This window comes from Trichosurus vulpecula, chromosome 1, assembly GCF_011100635.1.
Source record: "Trichosurus vulpecula isolate mTriVul1 chromosome 1, mTriVul1.pri, whole genome shotgun sequence".
NCBI classification, from domain to species: Eukaryota; Metazoa; Chordata; class Mammalia; order Diprotodontia; family Phalangeridae; genus Trichosurus; species Trichosurus vulpecula.
Genome location: NC_050573.1, coordinates 442,084,478 through 442,106,919, shown reverse-complemented (window position 1 = coordinate 442,106,919; position 22,442 = coordinate 442,084,478). Strand labels below are relative to the sequence as shown.

Below are 22,442 nucleotides of genomic sequence, written 5' to 3'. Positions count from 1 at the left end.
AAAATACAAATTCATCTAGCAACTAAATCCCTTCCCAATAAGGTTCCAACCTTCCTTTTTTTTTCTCTTTATTTTTTGTTACATTTTAAGTTCCAAACTGTCTCCCTCCCTCCATCGCCACACCACACTAGAGAAAGTCACTACTTGACACAGATTTATAAAGATATGTAAAGCCACACTATGTGTATTTCTATTTATCAGGTGCTCTTTCTCTGGAGGTGTATAGCATCTTCCTTCATAGGTCCTTTATAGTTGATTTGAGTATTTCTAGTACTCAAAATAACTTGTTTGTTCACAATCATTCTTCAAATAATATTGCTGGTACTATATACAACATTCTCTTAGTTCTGTTCACTTCACTTTTCAATATTTCATGCAAGTCTTTCCATATTTTTCTAAAATCAACCCGCTTGTCATTTCTTACAGTACAGTTGTATTCCATCACAATCATATACCACAACTTGTTTAGCCATTCCCCAATTGATGGGCATCCCCTTAATTTCTAGTTCTTTGCTACCACAAAGAGAACTGCTTTAAATATTTTAAAATAGATAGGTTCTTTTGCTTTTCCCCCAATAACCTTGGGAAGCAGATTACTAGTAGCACTACTGGGTCAAAGAGTATACACAGTTTTATAACTCTCTGGATGTAATTCCAGATTGTTCTCCAAAATGGTTAAATCAATTCACAGTTCTACTAACAGTGTATGATATGTACCAATTTTTCCACATCCCTGGCAACATTTGTCATTTCCCCTTTCTATCATTTTAACCGATCTGATAGGTGTGAGATAATATCTCAAAACTCTTTTTAATTTGCATTTTTATAATCACGTGATTTTTAGAGCATTTTTTTATATTACTATAGATAGCTTTGATTTCTTCTTTTGAAGACTGTGGCTGTTCATAGCTTTTGAGCATTTATCATTTGGGGGATGAATCATATTCCCATAAATTTGACAAAATTCTCTATGTATTTGAGATATGAGACCTTTATTCAAGAAACTGTCTATAAAAATCCCTCCCCACAATTATTTTCTGCTTTCCCAGCTTATCTTTCAAGACTTATTTCATATTACTTTTCTTCACATACTCTGTTATAGCTTGCCAAACTGGTCCACTTGCTGTTTCCCATGCATGACATCCCATCTCCTGCAAACATATCTTTGCACAGACTACAATTTTGTGCTTTTTATAGTGCTCTTTCTCCTCACCTTTGATTTTTCTAATCTCTCTTTCTATTCAAGGCTTGGCTCAAGTGCTACCCCTCACAAAAACTTATCTTATTCCTCTCCCCCTCTCAATTAGGTTTTCCCTCCTCAAAATTACCTTGTTATTTGCATGTATTTTGTATTTATTTACCTATGTAGGTTACATTGTCCCCACCACTACCCCCAGTGGAATGTAAGATCTGAGGGCAGAGACTGTTACATTTTTGTCTGTGTTCCTAACACCTGGCAGCAGTTACATAGTACAGTTATGCCTTCCACGTTGCAAATTTCCCCATTGTGTTTTCACTATATCTCCAGTTGGCATAAGAAATTAAATGAGAATTTGGGGGGAGTTTTGCAGAAGTTGCAGAAGACACACAAAAGCCAGCAGATGACACAAAGCCTATGACCAAATACTTAACCAAATTTTACAATAAGGTACTGTAAACACCTCACAAAAGAAAAAAAAATTAGATTTCTTCTCTGGTATGAAGGTAAGGCCTGAAAATTTTATGCAGATTTTCCAGATTGCAGGAGCACTGTGCCCCTAACCCCGCTGATGTGGAAGGGATAACTGTCCACACTTAAGAAATGTTTGTTGAATTCAACTGAACTGAACTCATTAAGGACTGAGTCTCAAATTGAGAATCTGTTGTTGTTGAGTCAGTTTCAGTTGTATCTGGCTCTTTGTGACAGCATTTGGGGTTTTCTTGAGAGAGATAATGGAATGGTTTGCCATTTCCTTCTCCCACTCATCTTACAGATAAAGAACTGAGGCAAACAGGGTTCAGTGACCTGCACAGGGTCACACAGCTAGTGGTTAAGGCCATATTTGAACTCAGGAAGATGAATCTTCCTGACTCCAGGCCACGTGCTCTATCAACAATGCAACATTTAAATGAATGTTTGTAGATGGCTAAAAAAACTGTGCAATTCTTAATACCAAATGTCCCCCTTTTGCCACCATGGCAATATCACTCTGGAAGAAGAAAGGGGCTCCACAGTGTAGAGGAACATTTGGTATTTTTATCTGTTTCATGATTTGCCATAAAGAGTTACCCAACGGCTAATCTGATGGTCATAATCCTCTCTATACTCAGCTAGAGTCTTCCTTGAACATGTAGACAGTCTATTTTCTGAGTCCATATTTGAAGCCTTTTTAGCTTGTAAGAACCTACCAGAACTTAAGATCATTGGATTACAGGATCATAGAGTTAGACTTGTAAGAGAACTTAGAGATCACTAGTTCATCCTTCTCATTTAACAACTGATGAAAGTGAGGTTCAGAGAGGGTAACAGACTTGTTCAGTGTCACACAGGTAGTAAAAGACAGAGTCAAGGTTTAAACCCAGGTCTTCTTGCATGCAAATCCAGAACCCTTTCCACTCTCTTGGCCATGAAGAAACTAGTATTACCCCACAAACCAATGAGGCACTGAAATAGGATGAGAAAAATTTAAATCACTACACAAAGTTATTTAAACAAACCATTGATTTTAAAAAAGGAAATAGAAAAAAATAAAGCTTTCAACAAGAAAAACTGGATTTATCTTTCTCCTATTTTTTTTCTTCTACTTTTCTGATGACCGCAAGGAAAAAGCATGGCTTCATCAAGAATAAGCCATGCCAAATTAGCTCTATTTCCATTTTATTCAGACTGTAGATCAGGGAAATGCTACAACTATATACTTAGATTTCAGCAACACGGTTGACAAATTTATCCTTGTGAAAAGACGAAGAAACGTGGGCTAGACCACAGTATAATTAGGCAGTCGAATGGCTAGACTTAAGGAGTAGTTATGAAAGGTTTTGTGACAACTTGGAAGAAAGTCTCTAAACTACATGAAGTTTTTATCATTGACTTGGACAAAGGGATAGATGGAATGGTTATCAAATTTTCAGATGATATAACTAAAAAAGGGTAGTTAACATATAGTTGAATGTAAACTTCTGAGGGCAGAGACTATCTCATTTTTGTATTTGCATTCCCATGGTCCAGCATAGCGCCTGACACACATTAGCCACCTAATGAATGTTTCTTGAATTATTACTGTCTTCGAGAATTTTAACCAATGTAAAAGAATCTCTACATGGCTAGAACCCAGAAACTGACATGAGCAACAAATATTTGATCTCCCTGACAAGCAGAGAGAAACAGTGGACAAGTCAATGTTTGTTTAGAATACAATCTTATTTATAAAATTTTATGAAGAACAATGGAAGATTAACTAGTAGTGCTTCACAAAAAAAAAACAAAAAAGAGTAGAAGAAGAAATAAACCTGCAAAAAGATCAGCATGAACTTTAGCTAAGCCAAATCATTCCTGGAATATTTATAGATGAAACTGGGAATAAACAACAAAAAGATATAAAATGGAACAGATCTGCCAGCATTTCTTTTGCAATCTAATCTCGTCAACAACAACCACTGAAATGCATTTGGATTCTAACACTTTAATATGCAATGTGCTATATGAGGAAGTTGAAATTGCACTGAAGAAAATACAGATGGTATATGTACACAGGAAATCCATATTTGAGTGACATAATTTTAAAGATGCTTGGGGATCAAATATCAATATCTCAAAGAGGAGTGGATACCAAAAGAATGGAAAAAAAGTTTACTGAAAAGATATCAGATATTCCAAAGGACTCATGATGAAAAATGTCATCTATTTCCATAGAGAGAACTGATTAACTCTGAGTACAGATTGAAGCATATTTTTTCACTTTCTTTATTTTTCTTGCTTTTGTTTTATTTTGTTTGCAACATGGCTAATATGGAAACATATTTTATGTGACTTAACATGCATAATTTATATCATATTGCTTGCCTTCTCAAGCGGTATGGGAGGTGTGTGAGGGATAGAATTTGGAACTCAAAATTTTAAAAAAATTAATGTCAAAAATAAATACTTTTTTTTTTAAAGAAAAGATACCAGTTACTAGTGACACATACCGTTAGTTTCTGTAGAATCTTTATTAGGATTGTCTGGATATGCATCAAAGGGAGAACATGCGGAAGGAATAGTTAAGTTTTAGAAAACTTATATTTTTTGTTTTTCAGTTAGCAAGCACTTATTTTCTCTTCCTTCAACCTCCTCCTATCCCAAAAGAAAAGCAAAGCCCTTGTAACAAATATGCATTATTAAGCAAAACAAATTTTCACATTGGCTATGTCCAAAAATGTACATCTCATTCTACATCTCAAATCCACTACTTCTTTGTCAGAAGGTGTCTGCCATGTTTCCTTATTGGTCCTTCGTAATCCTGATTGGTCACTGCAATCATTAGAATCCCGAAGTCTTTCAAAATTGTCTTTATACAATAACAATAATGTTATTGTTGTTGCATAAATTGTTCTCCTGGCACTGCTCACTTCACTCTACATCAGTTCATAAGAGTGTTCTCAGGTTTTTCTGGAACTGTTCTTTCATAAATTCTTACAGTATAATAGTATTCCATTACTATAGAATACCATATCCCATGACCATATATCATAATTTGTTTAGCCACTGCCTAGTTGACAAGAACCCCCTTAGCTTCCAGTTCCTTGTCACTACAAAAAGAAATGCTATAAACATTTTTCAATATGGATTCTCTTCCTCTTTCTTTGATGTCTTTGGGAGTAGAGACCTATTAATGAGATTGCTGGGCAAAGGAATATGTACAGATTAGTGACTTTTGGGGCATAGTTCCAAACTGCTTGTCATAATAGTTGTAGTTGTTGATAGATTTCCTTACTTTGAAAACTGCCTATTCACATAAGAGACAAGATTTTACATGATTTTACACTGTAGACAGTATTTGTGCAGTCACATAACTGATGGAGGAATGTAAAGATCTAACTATATCTACCGCCTATCGATGACCAAAAAGTATTTGACTCAGTAGAGAACAATGGAGCCTTAAAGGCTTTCTTCCAACAAAATGTCTCCACGCAAAGGTTAAGATCATACTAGATTCTATGACAGCTGCAGCCTTGGAGATGTCTGTTCTACAATCCACCGAGTGTCATCGAAAAGTGAGATTGTTCCCCAATGTCACAGAAGATGTCCTGTATAAAGTTCAAATGGAAGAAGAATTCTTAGTGATGAGTTTCTTCCTTTACTTGTGGTTTGGTATGACATTGTACTAATTACATAGAGGCATGGAATATTATAGAACCTTCTCAATGATGCCCATGGTCAATCAGTCTTCTATACATAATGGAAAAATAAAGTAGATGAAAAATATATATTGCTCATTGAATTAGTCATTCTCCCTTTCTCTCCCTCCCCCTCCTCTCTGTATGTGTGTGTGTATATATATATATATATATATGTCTGTGTGTGTGTATGTGTGTATATATATATATATGTATATATATATATTTGTATTGAAGATGAATTGGTTCAAGAACAGGTTCAAGGTAGAAGAAGAATTGAATAGATGTAAGAAGTCAGGCTAGATTAAAGAAATTGAGGGTCTTTCAGTGCTCTTAAGCTACTCATGGACACAAAAGTTCATCTGTGATAGCACTCTTCTCCTTGTGATGTTATTTATGATTGGATATCATTTGTAGTGGGCTTGTGGCTACACAGCCTGAGTTATGAGCACTTGCAGGGTCACAGAACATCCTTGTAGGTGAACATCAGCAGGGGTGGTTGATTCAAAAAGGGAGAATGCTGAGAGTCAGGGGAAAAGCAATAGCAATCTGCCACAGGGCAGCTTGTCTAACTCTCTCCAGCTGTTTGTCTTTGGAGGTATTTTGATAGCAGGCAGTGCTATCTTCTTTTGGAGAAACCTCAAAGACTTTGGTCTGGTATCAAAGAGACAGAAGTATAAATTGATATATAGAGAAGGGTCTTTGTACTCCCTTCTAATTTAGCAGGGAAGGAATGGGCAGAGGTGGGGATGATTAATTGGAGTGGGAACTGAATTAGTGAGGGTCACTGGTGGGCACTTTGATACAAATTTTCTTGTGCTTTCTTTTACTACATTGATTAAACATCTTCTAAAGTAGGTGTTCTTAATCTGGGGTACATGATATTTTTTGATAAATGCATTTTAATAAAATTGGTTTCCTTTGTAATCCTATGTTTTTTTTATTTTATATGTTTAGAAATTCTGAGTAGGGGTCCATCTGCTTTACTAAACTGCCCAAAGGGTCCATAACACAAGAAAGATTAAGAACCCCTGCTCCAAAGTGATACCTTCATAAAAAAAAGATTCCACAAAGGCACAGGAGTTTACAAAGTAGGAAATGGATGGAGTTGTGAGTAAACACACCTAGACACAGAATACAGAAATGGGACTCAGTTTACAGAAGAGGTGGAACTAATGGATGAATGACAACCAGTTTTCCTGAAAAGATAGCTTACTTGATTAACCAAAAAAATCTGATAAACCCCTACCCTATAATGGGTGATACCACATATTTAACATTATAATCTCAGAAGAATTAAATTGCAGGTAACACAAAGGATAATGGAAAGGCTAACACACAATGAGCAGATTGTAGCATATTACCAATGATGTATTTTAAAAATTGACTTAATGACAGCATAAGGACATATGTGATTAGAAAAGGAGGCAAGCCACTTATGTAGCAAGAATGAACAGTAACACATAGACAGCACTGCACTGGTATCTATAAAAATGTTAAAAAATTAAAACAAAATAAAGGAAGGCCTTCAGGTCATTGGGTAGGCCTGTGTAGAGACAATATTTACAGAAAGGCATGGACAAAAGAACTGACAGTAGTATTTCCGCAAGTATAGAGCATAAAGAGAATTTTGCAGTGAACTATATAGAGTGTGAGTGCTATGTTTGTATTTCTGTATGGCCAAGTGATTTATCTATGCTCAAAACGCAGGCTGGCTTGTCTCTTAGAAGAGAAGGGATAGGGGCTTAAGAAATTACTGTCTATTCTTCAGGTTGCCAGGGAGACAATGGATTGTTCCTTAAAAATTTGTGAAGGGCTTCAAGATGAAAATGGAAAAGAAACAGGATCTGAAGAGGCTGATGAGGTTGGGGGTTGGAAAAATGAGACACAGAAAAGAAAGGGGAAAAGGACCAGTGAATAGTTGTAGCTAAGGAACAAATATGAGGCTCTTTCTAATGAAAAAGGAGCTTGACCTCCAAAGAATGATGACATAGATCCCCTAGGTGCTGTCAAGTGAAAGACCATATAGGTCAGAGGAAGAGACAAATTGTGATAGGTGGTGATTGCCTGCTGAGGAGTAATGAGCCAGTTATTTGTTGATCTGATGACAACTGGGAAATCTTCTGTTTTCTGAGAGCATATATCCCGGATGTTATGGAGAAGTACCCGACTCCTCTTGTCAAACCAGATGACAAATTTCCTGTGACTCATGAAGATATAAATGTTACTGTCATAAGGATTCTAGAAAATATTACTAAAGTCTTGGGCAGTAAGCTGAATATCAAAGGGGAAAATCTGGTTTCTGTGTTTGTTATACTGTATTTATTGATGCATTTTAGTTTGGTGCAACACATGCTTTGCAACAAATGCTCTAACAGGCCTCTTTAGGAAGTATACCCCCTGAATAACAGTTCATCAGTCGTTAACAGAAAGGAGGGATGCAACCTTCACATTTGCAGAGTGTTACTAATATGGCTCACGTTACTGCATTTGGCTAGGATTTTGTTGTCTTTCCATGCTGACATTATTTATGCGGCTATAGTAAGTGATCGGTCTTTTGGTTGTGTTTTCTTCACTCTGTATTACTATATACAAGTCTGGCATAGGTGCTGTTTCCATCACTTCTGCTTTGAGGCAAGAACTTCAGAAGAGAAAGGAAATCTTGGGAAATAAAAAGCTAATTAAGAGCATAAAGTCTGTGAACGAGATTTAGATTTCTCAACTTTGCTTAAAATACAGGAATAGCAGGCTCCAAAATGAAGTAAAACTAACAAGTGCAGACAGGATTGTATGTGCCTGTAGTCTTGAAAATCAAATCAAATGAGCTTTAGATTAAGATAAAGGGGGTTGGGGAAAACTGCTTTATGTTTGTCCACCAAGCATAACTAGAATGTAGGTAGAAAAAATAGCAGCAGAGATGCCAGAAATTCTTAAGAGATAAAATCCAAGCACGTAGCAGTAAAACTCATGACCACAGATGTCTATGTACAAACGCACAAAACACAGGGAACAAATAAAGTGAACTAAAGATTCTAATACAAGGTATCAAATCTGATCCTATAGATAACACTGAGATTTTTGAAGATGAGACACAAAATTGGAATGCGCCTTTGAAATGATATACTGTTTTAAAAGGAACTAAATAAGAGGAGAGGGTTGAGGGGGACTAGTACCAGGATAGAGTACTGGACCGAGAGTCAGGAAGACCTGGGTTCAAACCTGACCTCAGACATATCATCTGTGTGATTCTGGGCAAGTCACTTGACCTCTCTCAGGCTCAGTGTGCCCACCTGTGAAATGAGAATAATACTATCACCTACCTCCCAGGGTTGTTGTGAAGATAAAATGAGATAATATTTGTAAAGCACTGTGTAAACCTTAAAGTGTTGTATAAATGCCAATTTTGACAATGATGATGATGATGATAATTACAAAGAAAGAGGAAAAGCACCCTATATTGCAAAAATATTTATAGCATCTCTTTTTTATGGTAGCAAAGAAGGAGAAATGGAGAGGATGCCCATCAACCAGGGAACAGCTCAACAAATTATTATATATGAATGTAATATAACTTAATATTATTGTGCTATAAGAAATTATGAAAGGGATGGTTTCAGAGGAAGACCTTATATGAACTGATGCAGACTGAAATGAGCAGAACCTGGAGAATAAAACCTATATAATAACAACAGCATTATAAAAAAAAACTTAAGACTTAAGAACTCTGATCATTAAAATGACCAACTGTGATACCAGAGAACTCCTGTAAAAGATTTACCATTTGACAGAGAAGTGAAGTGCTTAGGGTGCCATTATCTCTATCTCTATTTGGACATGGCCAATTTGGGAATTAGTTTTGCTTGACTATGCATATTTGTTACAAGACTTTTGTTTTTTCTTTTCTTTTTCTTTCCAATGGGTAAAGGGAAGTAGAAGGGAAAGAAAACAGATTTTTATCCATTGAAAAAATTAAATTAAAAAGAAGTTATACCCTTTGAGGAAATTCAGAAGTCACTGGGACAGGGGAAGCAGGTTTAAAAAAAAGCATTTGGCTTAAGATTAACACTGGCAGAAACAGAAACAGAAGCAGTGTTGTCCTGAGAATATTCTATAGGCCAACTGTACAGAAAGAGAAAATAGATGAATTCAGACATAGATCAAAGCCATGCATTTTATACACACATACACACACACATACATACATACATACATACATATATATGTATATATACATATATATATACATATATATGTAATGGGACACTTCCATTACCTGTCTATATGCTGGAGTGCAAAGCAAGGCAGCTAATAATTTCTTTATTTGCCTAAATGATGATTTCTTCCTTCAAAAGGTGGAGAAATTAACAAGGAGAACTTTTATTAGGAATTTTATTTTACCAACAAGGAGACATGACTATTCCAATTATAATTTGTGATAGAAGAAAGAAAGATAGATATAGTCAGATATGCATCCTAGATTCCAGGAGGATAGATTTCAAAGAATTCAGAGAAAGGATGGTTAAGCTCTCATGGCCTACAGTTCCACAGCGGAAATCAGCCCTGGAGGCCGGGAAACTCTCAAAAAATGATAGGTATAGGGGAAATGATGATGATGGGAAGTGTTAAGGAAAATTTTCTAAAGAGGGTGATGCAAATTACTGACCAACTTAAATTTTAAAAAGACATCTATGGAAGATTTTACATTCTGTATTAACTTTCAATCAATTATGAGATAGTAAAGATGTAGTGAGATGTTTAATATCTTTTGTGAAAGCCTACTTGTTCTCTACTATTACCCTCATTAATTTGAGTATAGATGCCCCTCTTACAGATTTGGAATAGATTGGAGAGTGGGCATATAGACTAGTTTTCTATTTTACTTTTTTGATATTGATGATGTTTGAGATTTTCCCCCATGTCTTTGATATCTTCCTCTCCTTTAGATATTTGGTAAACTGATCCCTCAATGACCTCACAAATGTATTACCATAGGCACAGAGACAAGATCCCACTGTGCTTACTGCTTATTGATTATGAAAAAAGTAATCCACTGAGTAGCACAAAATATCATCTTATAGGCCCTTTTCCAATAAGTTGTCTCTCATACATATACTCAGATTATTCAGGCTTCTTTGGAAGATGTAGCAACAGAAATAATCTTGTACAATGATTCTCTGAAAATAAGTATCAGATGACACATAAATTAAAGGAGATATATGCTCAACAAAAATATTCATCATTTCAGTGGAGGGGATCTAGCACTGAGTCTAGGTCAAGGAATAATTCCCCCTGGATAGTAAAGTCCTTAAGAAGCTCTTGTTTTCATTTGAAGTTGTATTGATTGCATCAAGGCCTAAGACACTGTAGAGTATCCTGGAAGATATCTATAATCACTCAAAGGAGTTTGGCCTGTCAAAGACCAAATGCATAAAGAATATTTATTGCCTATATTTCACTATGCATAGGAGTGGAATCCTCTAGAGTGTGTCCAAACTCTAAAGTATGTATACCTGGGACAAACAATATGGATAGTGAGTTGGGCCCAGAGTTGAAAAGGAGGATGAGAGCACTTTGCAAACCACTTGCTTTCAGTAAATTGCTTTTATGAAAGATTGCTTTCAGGAAATTGCAAAGCACTTATACATGATCCCAAGCTTCCAAGAACAGTAAAGGGCTATTTTCTCAATATTAGTTGGTATTGCTCTATGACATCAAGACCTGAAATATCACTGCCCCTGAAGAACTAAAGATGAGCATCACACAAAGGACAAGAGAGAGTTGAATAGTAGGTATGAATAGGCTGTAACATACAACCAATTAGGAACTTCAAAAAGAACAGGAGTGAAAGATATAATCAAAGAATTATATGGCACAAATAGAAGATTGGCTGCTCATGTGGAAAGAATGAAAGATGACAAATAGGTGGTTAGAGTCCTCCACAGTCACCTTTCAGTGTTGGGAGAAAGAAAGAAAAGTCTCTGAAACATTTGGTGGAGCCGCTATGGTGAACTTTTGGAAAGACATGGACAAAAGGAGATAGGCAGGCACAGAAGAGTTGGTATTTGCATCACTGGATCACTCCCAAATTAATGTGAGCACAGATCCATTTGAATAGGTATCTACAGAAAACAGAAGCAAAAGGATGTTAATGGAGGACAGGTGAAAATACAGCCACATTTCTGTAAAAACTCAGAATGTAGAGACCCAGAATGACCTGAGGATGGTGAAGAAGGCTAAAAATAATCCCCAAAATTACTTTAAAAACCCCTAACTCTATTAGGGAAAAGAGGATCAAAGGAGGAATAAATTTTAAATGGCCAGCTAACTTCATGGAACACTTAAATATTACTGGACCCCCTCTAGAGAGGTAGGACTACTATTTAGTGTAGATCAATGATAATTCATCATATAGAAAAGATAAGATTTGGAAAGATAGAATAGCAGGAAGCAGTACAGAAAACTCTCTCCCCAAATTCCTCTAAACACACCTAGAAAATGCATCAAATTGAATTCTGATGGAGAAATCCAAGAAAAAGTCACAATGAGTCATGTTTCCAGCCCAGGATGCTTAGGGAGACAGAAAAGTCTACAGACACTGGGGATAGTGTTCAGACAGGTGCACTGCACAGGGAGCATTCCAACGTAGGGAGAGGCTGTACACCAGAGCAAATGGAGATCCCATACACATACCAATACACCCCCAGACTGGGACAGGTGCTAACTTGTAGTTTTATTGCTCACTATCCAGCCCTGGGTCACAGATTCAGGGCAGACTGAGGAAGGAAGATTGCATCTCCCCCAGGCCTATGGCAGAGAGAAGAGTAGGTTGAGAATCAAGCAGCAGCAGTGTGGTTCAGATTCCAGGAGCAGATTAGGGTCTTAGTTTCAGCTTCTTGCCCAGTCTGAAGCCTTCAGAGGAATATAACCAGGGCAAGAATTCCAAATCAAAGGAGAACCTGCAGTTCTATCGTGGAATGAACAGAGCTTGCCAGCTGGCTGATTCTGGGTGATTCCAGCAGCAGTCTTTTTTTCCTGCTACTCAGATGCAAACCCAGGTCAGGAAACTGCAGAGCTCAAAGCAGGAGGACAGTAATCAGATTTTGCCTTGGATCAGACCATGTTGGAAGCACTGAAAGCTTTCATCTCTCAAGCACAAGCTGTCTCTGAAGTCCTAGAACAATATAACACTCGATACCCCCAAGAAAACAGCAACAAGACCAGCCTAGACCTTCTCTCCAGAAGTGCACAGAATTTGGTCCTAACATCAAATACCAAATTAGGAAGTAGGCTAGAAGAATGAGCAAACAAAAAAAGAATCCCAACATAAAAATCTATTATGGTGGCAGGGACACTCAAGATACAAACCTAGAAAAAGAAAATGACTCTGGGGCAGGTAAGTGGTGCATTAGATAGAGCCCTGGAGTCAGGAGGACCTCAGTTCAAATCTGGCCTCAGACGCTAGCTGTGTGACTGGGCAAGTCACTTAACTCCAATTGCTTCCAAACTGTCACACCCCACACCCTCTCAAAAAAAGAAAAATAAAATGACTCCAAAACATTTACAAACAAAGCCTCGAGGAAACACAGTGTGGCTGCAAATTTAACCAGAAGACCTGAAATAGATAAAACAAGAGTTTAAAATATTTTTTGTCAATGAAATGAAGGCAATAGAAAAAAAAAATTGGAAAATAAGTAAGAGTTATAGAAGAAAGACTGGAAAAGGAATTAATAGTCTGACATAAGAGGCACAAAACCTTACACTAGAAACAAACTCCCTGAAAATTGGAATGGATCAAATAGAAGCCAGTGACTCCATGGATCAATAAGAACTATTAAAACAAAGTCAAAAGGTGAAGAAAAAAGAAAAGAAAATATATGGTATCTCATAGCAAAAACAACTGACCTGGAAAACAGAATGAAGAGAAAAAAAATATTAAGAATCTTTGATTTACCTGAATTCCATGACCAAAACAAATAGAATAGAAATCACATCTTAAGAAATCTTAAAAGAAAACTGCCCAAATCTCTTAGAACTGGAGAGTAAAGTGAAAATAGGAAGAATCCACCAATCACCTTCTGAAAGAAACCCCCAAATGAAAACTTCTAAGAACCTTATGGCCAAATTCCAGAGCTTCCAAATCAAAGAAAAAATACTGCAGTCAGAAAGAAAAAATTCAAGAAACTAGTCAGGATCATCCATGATTTAGCAGCCACTACTATAAAGCAGTGTAGAGTTTGGAATATGACATTCCAGAAGGCAAAGGATATGGGCTTACAGACCATATAAGAATAGGCAATAGTAACTTGCTTAGCAAAATTGAATATAATCCTACAGGGGAAGTTATAAGGATGTATAAAAATATTTACAGATCTTTTTTGAGGTAGAAAAGAATGGGAATCTAAAGGGAGGCTCATAAATTAGGGAATGGCTGAACAAGTTGTAGCATGTGGATGTGATGGAATATTATTGTACTGTAAAAAATGATAAAGGAAATGGTTTCTGAAAGACCTAGGAAGAATTGCATGAACTGATACAGAGTGAAATGGGCAGAACAGGGGAAAAATTTATGCAATGACAATAATATAATAAAGACAAACAAACTTGAAATAATTAGGAACTCTGATAATTGAAATCATTAGCCATGATTACAGAGGCCTAATGACTATATATGTTACACATATTGTGATAGCCAGGGGAAATACTTGAAGTGCAGAATAACTCTCTCTCTCTACATATACATATATGTATATTACACACACATACATATATACACACGTGTATACATATATACATACGTACGACATGGCAAATGCAGGAATTTGTTTTGATTCTAGATTTTGATAACAGGAGTTTTGGGTGTTTTTTGTTCATAATTGGGAGGGCAGTTTGGGGTGATGTTTGTTAATATGTTTGTTACTTTGACATATCTCACTTCATTTTTGTATTAGGCTACCATTTTGTAATGAAGTGTTTTGATGTTTGTTTTTCATAACTTGCTTTTCAGTATTAAGCATATGTATGGCACAGGATGGTAAATAACACGTGTGTATTCATACATAAGTAACTGGTAAACATATGGGACCCACAGACAGAAGAGACTACCAATTGGAAAATCTGGTAAACAACCCTGTCACTAGTTTATGTCATCAAGGCACCAATTAAATTAATTGTTAAACAAATTAAGTCTTTGGCCACCAATCAGAATTTAGATGTAACTAGATAACACCTATAGCTAAAAGTGTAAGAGGGAGACCTCCTGTCTTTCCCTCTGTTGAGACTCAAGTATCCCCCATTTTCACTTGAGGGCAGTGCTGATTTGCTGACTTGCCAGGCAACTGCTTTGGAAGGAAACTCATGGTTTCTGAACAGATTGGGAACCTTGTCTTTGAATATCAGTATGAGACATACTTACGGGGAAGTCCTAGGAAATCAGGTTCATGGTTTGTACTTAATGGGGTTAGTGTTTGTATTGCTTAATAGATAATATAAACTAATGTTTGCATGCATTTTATTAAGTTTGATTGCTAGCATTAAGAACTGTAACTCTAGTTCTTTCATTGCTCTAGTTAACATAAGTAATGGTAAATGAGTTTCGCAAATGAACAAGGAGAAGAGAAAGAAAGCAGATTTTTACAGATGAAGTTTTTAAAAAAAGAAAAGAGAGTTGTTTAACTTTTATTTTGCCATTTTTTTCTGCCAAGGAGAATGACCTTTGGACTAGAAAGGACAGTACGCTGATACCTCAAGCTTCTTTCTATTCCTTATGAATTCAAATCAGCTGACCCAGATAACTACATCCTAAGGTTGTGAAAGAAGTGGTAGATATGATTTCTGAGCTGCTGTCAGTGATCTCTGGAAGACTGTGGAGAATGAGAGAGTCGCTGCAGGATTGGAGAAGGGTAAATGAAGGGAGAATTTAAGGGAGAGTCATCAAAAGAGACTGGTATAGGCACATGGAGAAATCACTGACCGACTTAAGATTTTAAAAAGACATGTATGAGAGACAGAAGACCTGGATTCAAGTTCTTTCTCTGACATATACTAGCTATGTATGATTGTAGTTAAATTATTTAACCTCTCAGTGTCCCCAGGAAACTTTATAGTTAAAGGATAGCTGCTGACATGCTTTTCTGGAGAGAATTTCTACTGATGGAATTACAGGTCTGAACACAGGGTGAAGTGGGGCGTAACATTAGAGGCAGCATCATATCGGAGATGTAGTTGAAGGAATGAATGGATTTTTAAAAATTTATTAAGTTCTCAGTATGTGCCAGGCACTGTGCTGAGTGCTCCAGGTACACGTGAGACCAGTCCTTAGCTCAAGAAGCTTATATTCTACTCGGGGAGCACAGAACTGAGAGAGCTGGAAAAGAGGGACACAGACGGTATCCAAGAAGTGGTGCGCTGCCTGAAGATGGCCATGAACATCCTCCTCCTCCCAGACCCACTCCTTATTTAGCTTTTGTCATTCAGGGATGGTACCGAGTTCTGCTCTAGCATATAACATACCCAGCGCAAAGTATTTACAACAATAACAACAACAGCTCACATTTACACAGCACTTAGTGTATATCAGATACTTTATAATGATTACCTCATTTGATCCTCACAATAACCTGGGAAGCAAGTGTTACTATTATCCCTGTTTTACAGATGAGGAAACTGAGGCAAACAAAGGTTAAGTGACCTGCCCAGGGACACACAGCTAGTAAATGTGTGAGGCTGGATTTGAACTCTGGTTTTCCTGATGCCAGGCCAAGCGCTGTACACTCTGCGTTATTGTTGTAAATTGCTTTCTTGCAACTCAGAACACCAAGGAAGAGACTGGCTGGTGTTAGGGAAATCCAGGAGTAGTAGAAATGCCCCTTCCATACCCAAGAGGTTCATCTAGATCTCTGTTCTGTAGGCCATACAAATCACTGGCAGACACAAATGTGGACCAGCCTGATTAAACTTGCTGGTGTTGATAACTTCCCTTCAAACTCCTTAATATACCTCTGGGAACACTTCTGCGAGCAGAAGCAGAATGAAGCCTATGTGGGATGGACTTCACACTACCGAACTCTTCTGAAGCAAGGAAGCTGACACTTTATATGGGTTGTGATCTATGCCAGTGTGCTCATGTCCACGAGATACTGAATTCAACCAAGTATTTAAGTAAACAGAAGAGCTGGAGAGTAAAACTGGAAATGATATTTAGAAGTATTGGTGAAATAAAATCATTTGGGAAAAGACAAGATGTAAACAGGTTCATGATATACAATAAACATGTTCGAAATGTTGGTTGGTAAATTTTTGTGACAGCAGTGAATAAGTGTATGTTTCTACTAACACAAAGCTGACTCAGAGAATTTGACCCTGACCAGATGAAACCAGACTGAACTGCTTTCTCCACTTTTAGTTAGTTCTTTGCCAGTACCATGTGTTTCCTTGTTCTCTTTTGGTGTGTTTTTTCAAATTCTTTGAGTTTTAAGAATGGATATTACACCAAGGAAAAATGATCATTAGAGATATTGAAGTGGCTGTTGGTGTGGGCAAGTCAAGTATTTCAAGGATCATTCAAGCTTTCAATGAAACAGGATCAGTTAGACCAAGAAGCAATGTAAAATGTGTTAAAAAAATTAAATGTGCTTAAAACCAAACAAATTGAAAAAAAAAAAACCCACAAAGCACTAACAAACTACTGCTGCAAAACGGTCTAATTTAATCTACCAAAACAACCAAAGCCCTTCAGAGGGACTGAAGGAGTTAACTTATCCCTCTCTGGTGAGGTGTAACCTTCTTGAAATTGAAAAAATTGCAAGGAGACCAGTAAACAAAACAAAAACACAGCTATTAATCCTTACTATGAAGAAAAAAATTTTGTCATGGGCAAGTCAAAATAAAGACTAGAATACCAAAGACTGGAAAAAAGTAACTTTCACTGACAACACTTGCTTTTTATTCAAGCTGACACCAAAACTATTGTTTAGAAGAAGTCTAAGTGAATCTGTAAGATCTGGATATCTTCATAAGACTATAAAGGAATCACCCCCAAAGATATTTGGGGGATTTTTTTTTTTAACTTCCAGAGGACCTGGAAATCTTACCCTTATTGAAGGAACAATGAACAAATATATTGTATGTTGAAAAGCAGAATTGTTATGGAATTACATAAATTCCCAAATAGAGATGTACTACTACAACATATTATTCCACCATGCCGCACATTGTGAAATATTAAGAAATTTATCCGAGAAATGGAGGTAAACATGCTTAAATGGGAACTCTCGTGATTTAAAGCCCATTGAAAACCTATGGTCTATACAATCAATGATAGACTTGGAAAAATGGATAGTTCATCAAAACGTATACTTAACATTCAGTATTATAAAAATATGGCTTCATGATGAAGAATTAAAGAATATATATCAAAATCTTCTGAACTCAGCGTCAAATTGTGTAGAAAAAATATGAGATCATAGTCTATATAAAAAGCTGTAAGATTTATTGTGCCTATAAATTTAATTATTTTTCTTTGTCTAAATTAATTATCACATCATTGTAATATAAGTAGAGACAGGTAATCCTAGCTAAGTATATAGGCCAAGGAGATGCAAAAGCAATATGTAATAAAAAAAAATTTGGAATGCAAGTAGGTACTTACTGGAAAGTAAGAAAAACAGCATTCTATAAAGGAAATTCAATCAAATAAAATTCAACAAGCATTTAAATGCTTAATGTGTGTGAAGCATTATGCTCAATGCTGAGGACATGAATATAAAAAGAAAATAGTCATGATCTCAAGGAGTTTAATTCTATGGGAAAGAGTAATAAATGAGATCATTCCCTCCCTCCACCAGAGAATCACAACATTTACATGTTAAATACAGTAGAACAAAATCCTTTTAGAATAGCAAGAGTTGTATGTAAAGGCACAAAATATTGAACATTAATGACAATATTTCAACAGTATCACAAGGAACCAAAAATGAAAAAAATGCAGAAAATGTGGGTTTATTATAGAAAGAAATGTATATGCAAAATAAATTATGATACTTTTATAATTTTACTGCAAATGTATTACTCTGAAAATATTTTCATTTTATTATTTGAAGATGTCAAAATATAGTCCTAGAAAGATTTAAATATAGTTCTACTTAGAGAGAGGGGAATAGATTATATGATCTCTTTAAGTGCCTTCAAGCCCTGTGAATATTTTCTAAAAAACAAAATCCAGCAATAGAAAATGTGGTTACCAGAACTTTGGTATATTCTTAACCCATTCTAAGCTTAATTATTTTTAAATTTCTCTTTTTTATCATTAACTTGACAAACATCACTTCCATATTTACAGAACAACAGAAAAAGATTACTTATCAAACCATAAATTTCTCTTATGCATAGCTTTAACAAAAAAGTATATGTTAAATCTAATATAATAGTACCAACACTGCCCTGCTTGTATGTAGACCCTTCTTTCTGACCTTCCTTCTGCTCTATTCTGCATATTTTTAAAATGTTTTCAGCTGATGCTCTTTTCCTCTTGTAATACTATCACCACCTCCATTCCCCTCCCCAAACTCTGCACTTGCAATATAAAAGGCTTCTCTTTTAACAAATAATTATAATCATGGGTGCAGAAATTTAGAGCAGGAAGGGACCCTAGAGGTTATCAAGTCCACTCTCATCATTTTACAGATGAGGAAACTGAGGCAGGTTAATTGATTTGCCCAAAGTCATGCAACTATTGTCAAAGAAAAAACAAATTCACACATTGTGTTCGAAAATGTAAGTATCATTTTGCGATTATAGTCTATCACCTCTCTCATAAGAGGCAGCCATACTTTATTGTTGTTAATATTCTAAAACTGTGAAAAAAAGTTTATCTTAAAAGTAATCTTCCTTTTTTACTTGCCTGTATTTTTTAGCAAGATCATCCCTTTCTTTTTTCTGCTTGGCAAGCACACTGTCCATAATAGCCTTAATCTGTAACATCTTCTCACTGTATTGGTCTAGAAACCACAAAAACAAGATGTCAATTCAGGAATTAATAAAATCCAGCTTTAGCTGCATCATGAATTCAGGTGAAAGGAGCTGGTGTAAGCAGCTCAAGAAAACACAGCTAAAATCCTCAACAGCTTGCAATTGTTCATTAAAGTTCTGAATGATAAAGGAATACAGACAAGGACCAGACCCCAGTCTCTTGGTGTTGGGCTAGCAGTGGAACATCTGTGGAAGAAAGTCACCAAATAACAAAGTTTAAAATGTAGACTGGCCCAACTGAAATTGCATAAATGAGCTACACTTTCTATTATTCTCACACATCCCCCTATTCATTCTGTCTTCAGTGGTGACCTTAAGGAGGTGAAGCTGAGCAGCCAAAGGGAAATACAACCTTTTCTCCAAACATCATCTTATAGTATCTCTGTACACTTGGCATATCCACAATCATGATTCTGAGTATCTCTTCAATTACTCATGTGCCCAGGGCTGAGAAGAACAACCCTGGAAAATTGTCTTTGACAGCTATCAGATTACTGTCTCTACCAACTGTTTAGGCATATGTCTAGATATTTAAATGTGACACCACAGCTTTTAACCATTAATTTTAAGACATTAAATTTTAGCCATTATTAATTGACCCTTAATACTCTCCTCCACTTTCCCATCCAAACTATCAGACTTGAGAAGTAACTTCATTTTACATTGGCACATAGCACTCTTCAAACAATTTCTTTTGGAGGCATGTGCTACTCCTTAATATTAATATATATATATATATATATATATGTACATATATTCTATCACTGACCTTGGATTTCATAACATTAACCAAAAATGAATTTGTGTTCATAATTACCAGCATCTTTGGGTGTTCTTATTTCCAACAGCAATAGGCTTTCTTGCTTTTCTTCTATATCTTGTAAAATGGCACAGGTGGACTCATGCTATCAGATACAAATAACACAAATTTCAATATGGGGAGGAGAGGATGTTTTTCTCTTTTACGACAATTGAGAGGCGTTCTATTAAAAAAAAAAAACCAACTATGTAAAAACAAAAATGGCCTGCAGAATGCTCCAGGTGGTTCTCATATGTCATCTAAGCATATCCCAGTCCTCCTCACTTTATTTGTTGATATCTACAGATAGTTAAACTAATTTTGAAGATTTGAAAATAACTTGATGCACTACTTAATCTAGTTCTATACATGCATCAGTTGATCAATAAGCCTTTATTAAGGGGCTAGTGTATGCAAGGCACCATTCTAAGGCATGAGAGATACCAAGACAAAAATGAAACATGCCTGCCTTCAAGGAGCTCACATTTTATCAAAGAAATGATATGTGTATATGTACACACACACACACACACACACACACACACACACACATATATCAAATTATATATCTCTATTTGTATATATCAAGGTAATTTGGGAGAAGGCATTAGGAACCGAATGATTCAGGAAAGACCTTAGAGAGAAGGTGGACCATGAGCTCAGCTTTGACGGGAACTAAAGGTTCTCAGTGGCCCAGGGGAAGGAGGGCCTTCTAGGTATGAGGTACAGCCAGTGCAAAGGCAAGGAGTCAGACTACAGAGTGGTAGGTAGGAAGAACAGCAAGCAGGCTGGTTTGGCTGGATTATAGAAGTACAAGGTGGAATTTGGCATAACAAATCTGGAAAGGTAGGCTGAATCAGTGGCGAAGGGCTTTAAATGCCAAACAGAAGAGTCTGTGTTTGATATTTGAAGCAAGAGGGAACCACTGGCATTGGATGAGCAGAAGAATAATGGGGGCAGAACTGTGCATACATTCCTGAAAAGTAATGTGTAAAGGAAAAAAGCGTAAAGACTAAATTGTCCCCTGCCCCCGCCTTGACTTAAATAATAATTTAATAATTTTGGAGATGTGTTCCCAGAACAACAACAATAAAAGCTGACCCCAATATAATAAGAATCACATTGACAACGTGAATGTCCACATTAAGGATCATTTTGCTTTTATCAATGCACAAATTTTAAAAATTTAATTCTCTCATGTAACCTTAATAGAAAAAGTAATTAAAAGACACTTACTGAAAGTACACACATGCTAAACTACACATAATTCAGGAAAGGACTTATAAAGAAGGCGGACCATGAGCTCAGCTTTGAAGGGAAGTACAGGCTCTGAGAGGCCCAGGGGAAGGAGGGCCATTATTGCCACTAGCAGGGAGTTGGCTGTGTTTGTCACGTACTGGAGTTTGGCAACACTGAATCACTTATTTGGGCTTAGCAACAAAGATAGTCTTAAAATGTAGAGATAACCTGGGGGGGGTGGTGGCAAAAGTATAGGGGCACTGGGATCTCTCTCAAGCTTTCCCTAATAGCCCCTTAGCATGGGTTCTAGTCCTGATTCTATAGCTATATGATCTTGGGCACTTCCCCACTCTTGTCTTTGATGAGGTTATTAGGATGATGTTCAGGGGCCTCCAAAACACAATTATAACCCACATACACAAAAGGTAAAAAGAGCCCACTTTTTTGTATGAAGTTATGCTTGTGGTAGCAGAATGTGATACAGCTAAAAATTTTGGTAAGTAGAGACCTAAGTTCCCTACCATCAACACCACCATGTAGACTTGTAATGAATCAAAATTGTTCAATGAATCTTTTAGTCAGTTCACTTCTGTTAATAGATGGTGATAATTCTGGACACATGGGCATTTGGACTCCTGGGGTCACAGGAAAGTTGGTGAGGGCAATGGGAGAATTTCTCTCGTTGTCTAGGATTACATGTTCCTAAACCTGTTTCCTCATCTATCAAATGAAGAGGTTGGACTATAACTTCTAAGTTTTCTTCTCTCACTATGATTCTGTGTTCCTGGGATCATAGCAGATTAGTGAATTGTCATACTGAATGACCTAGAGGGCTAATGAAAGTCTAAGTCATGAAAGACTAAGATGCAGAAAGGCAATGTAGTATTAATGGAAAATGTCTGGAACATGGAGTAAGAGGATTTGGGTTTGAATCCCAGCCCTGCCACTTACTGTTGGTGTAGCCTTGGGTAAGTTACTCAACCTCTGTGTGCCTCAGTTTCCTCATCTGTAAAATGGAGATGGT

The 22,442-nt window shown here is 36.5% G+C and overlaps 1 protein-coding gene across 1 annotated transcript in view; it reads right to left on the bottom strand.

Annotated features, from left to right (window-relative positions):
• The window catches only part of ANKRD31 (ankyrin repeat domain 31), a 175,817-nt gene that overhangs the window by 49,895 nt on the left and 103,480 nt on the right, over nucleotides 1–22,442 (bottom strand). The window contains exons 17-18 of the mRNA XM_036747141.1: nucleotides 20,198–20,285; nucleotides 19,253–19,349 (exon numbers count right to left, since the gene is read on the bottom strand). Coding sequence (XP_036603036.1) covers nucleotides 19,253–19,349; nucleotides 20,198–20,285 — 185 coding nt within the window. The remainder of the gene's footprint in view (nucleotides 1–19,252; nucleotides 19,350–20,197; nucleotides 20,286–22,442) is intronic.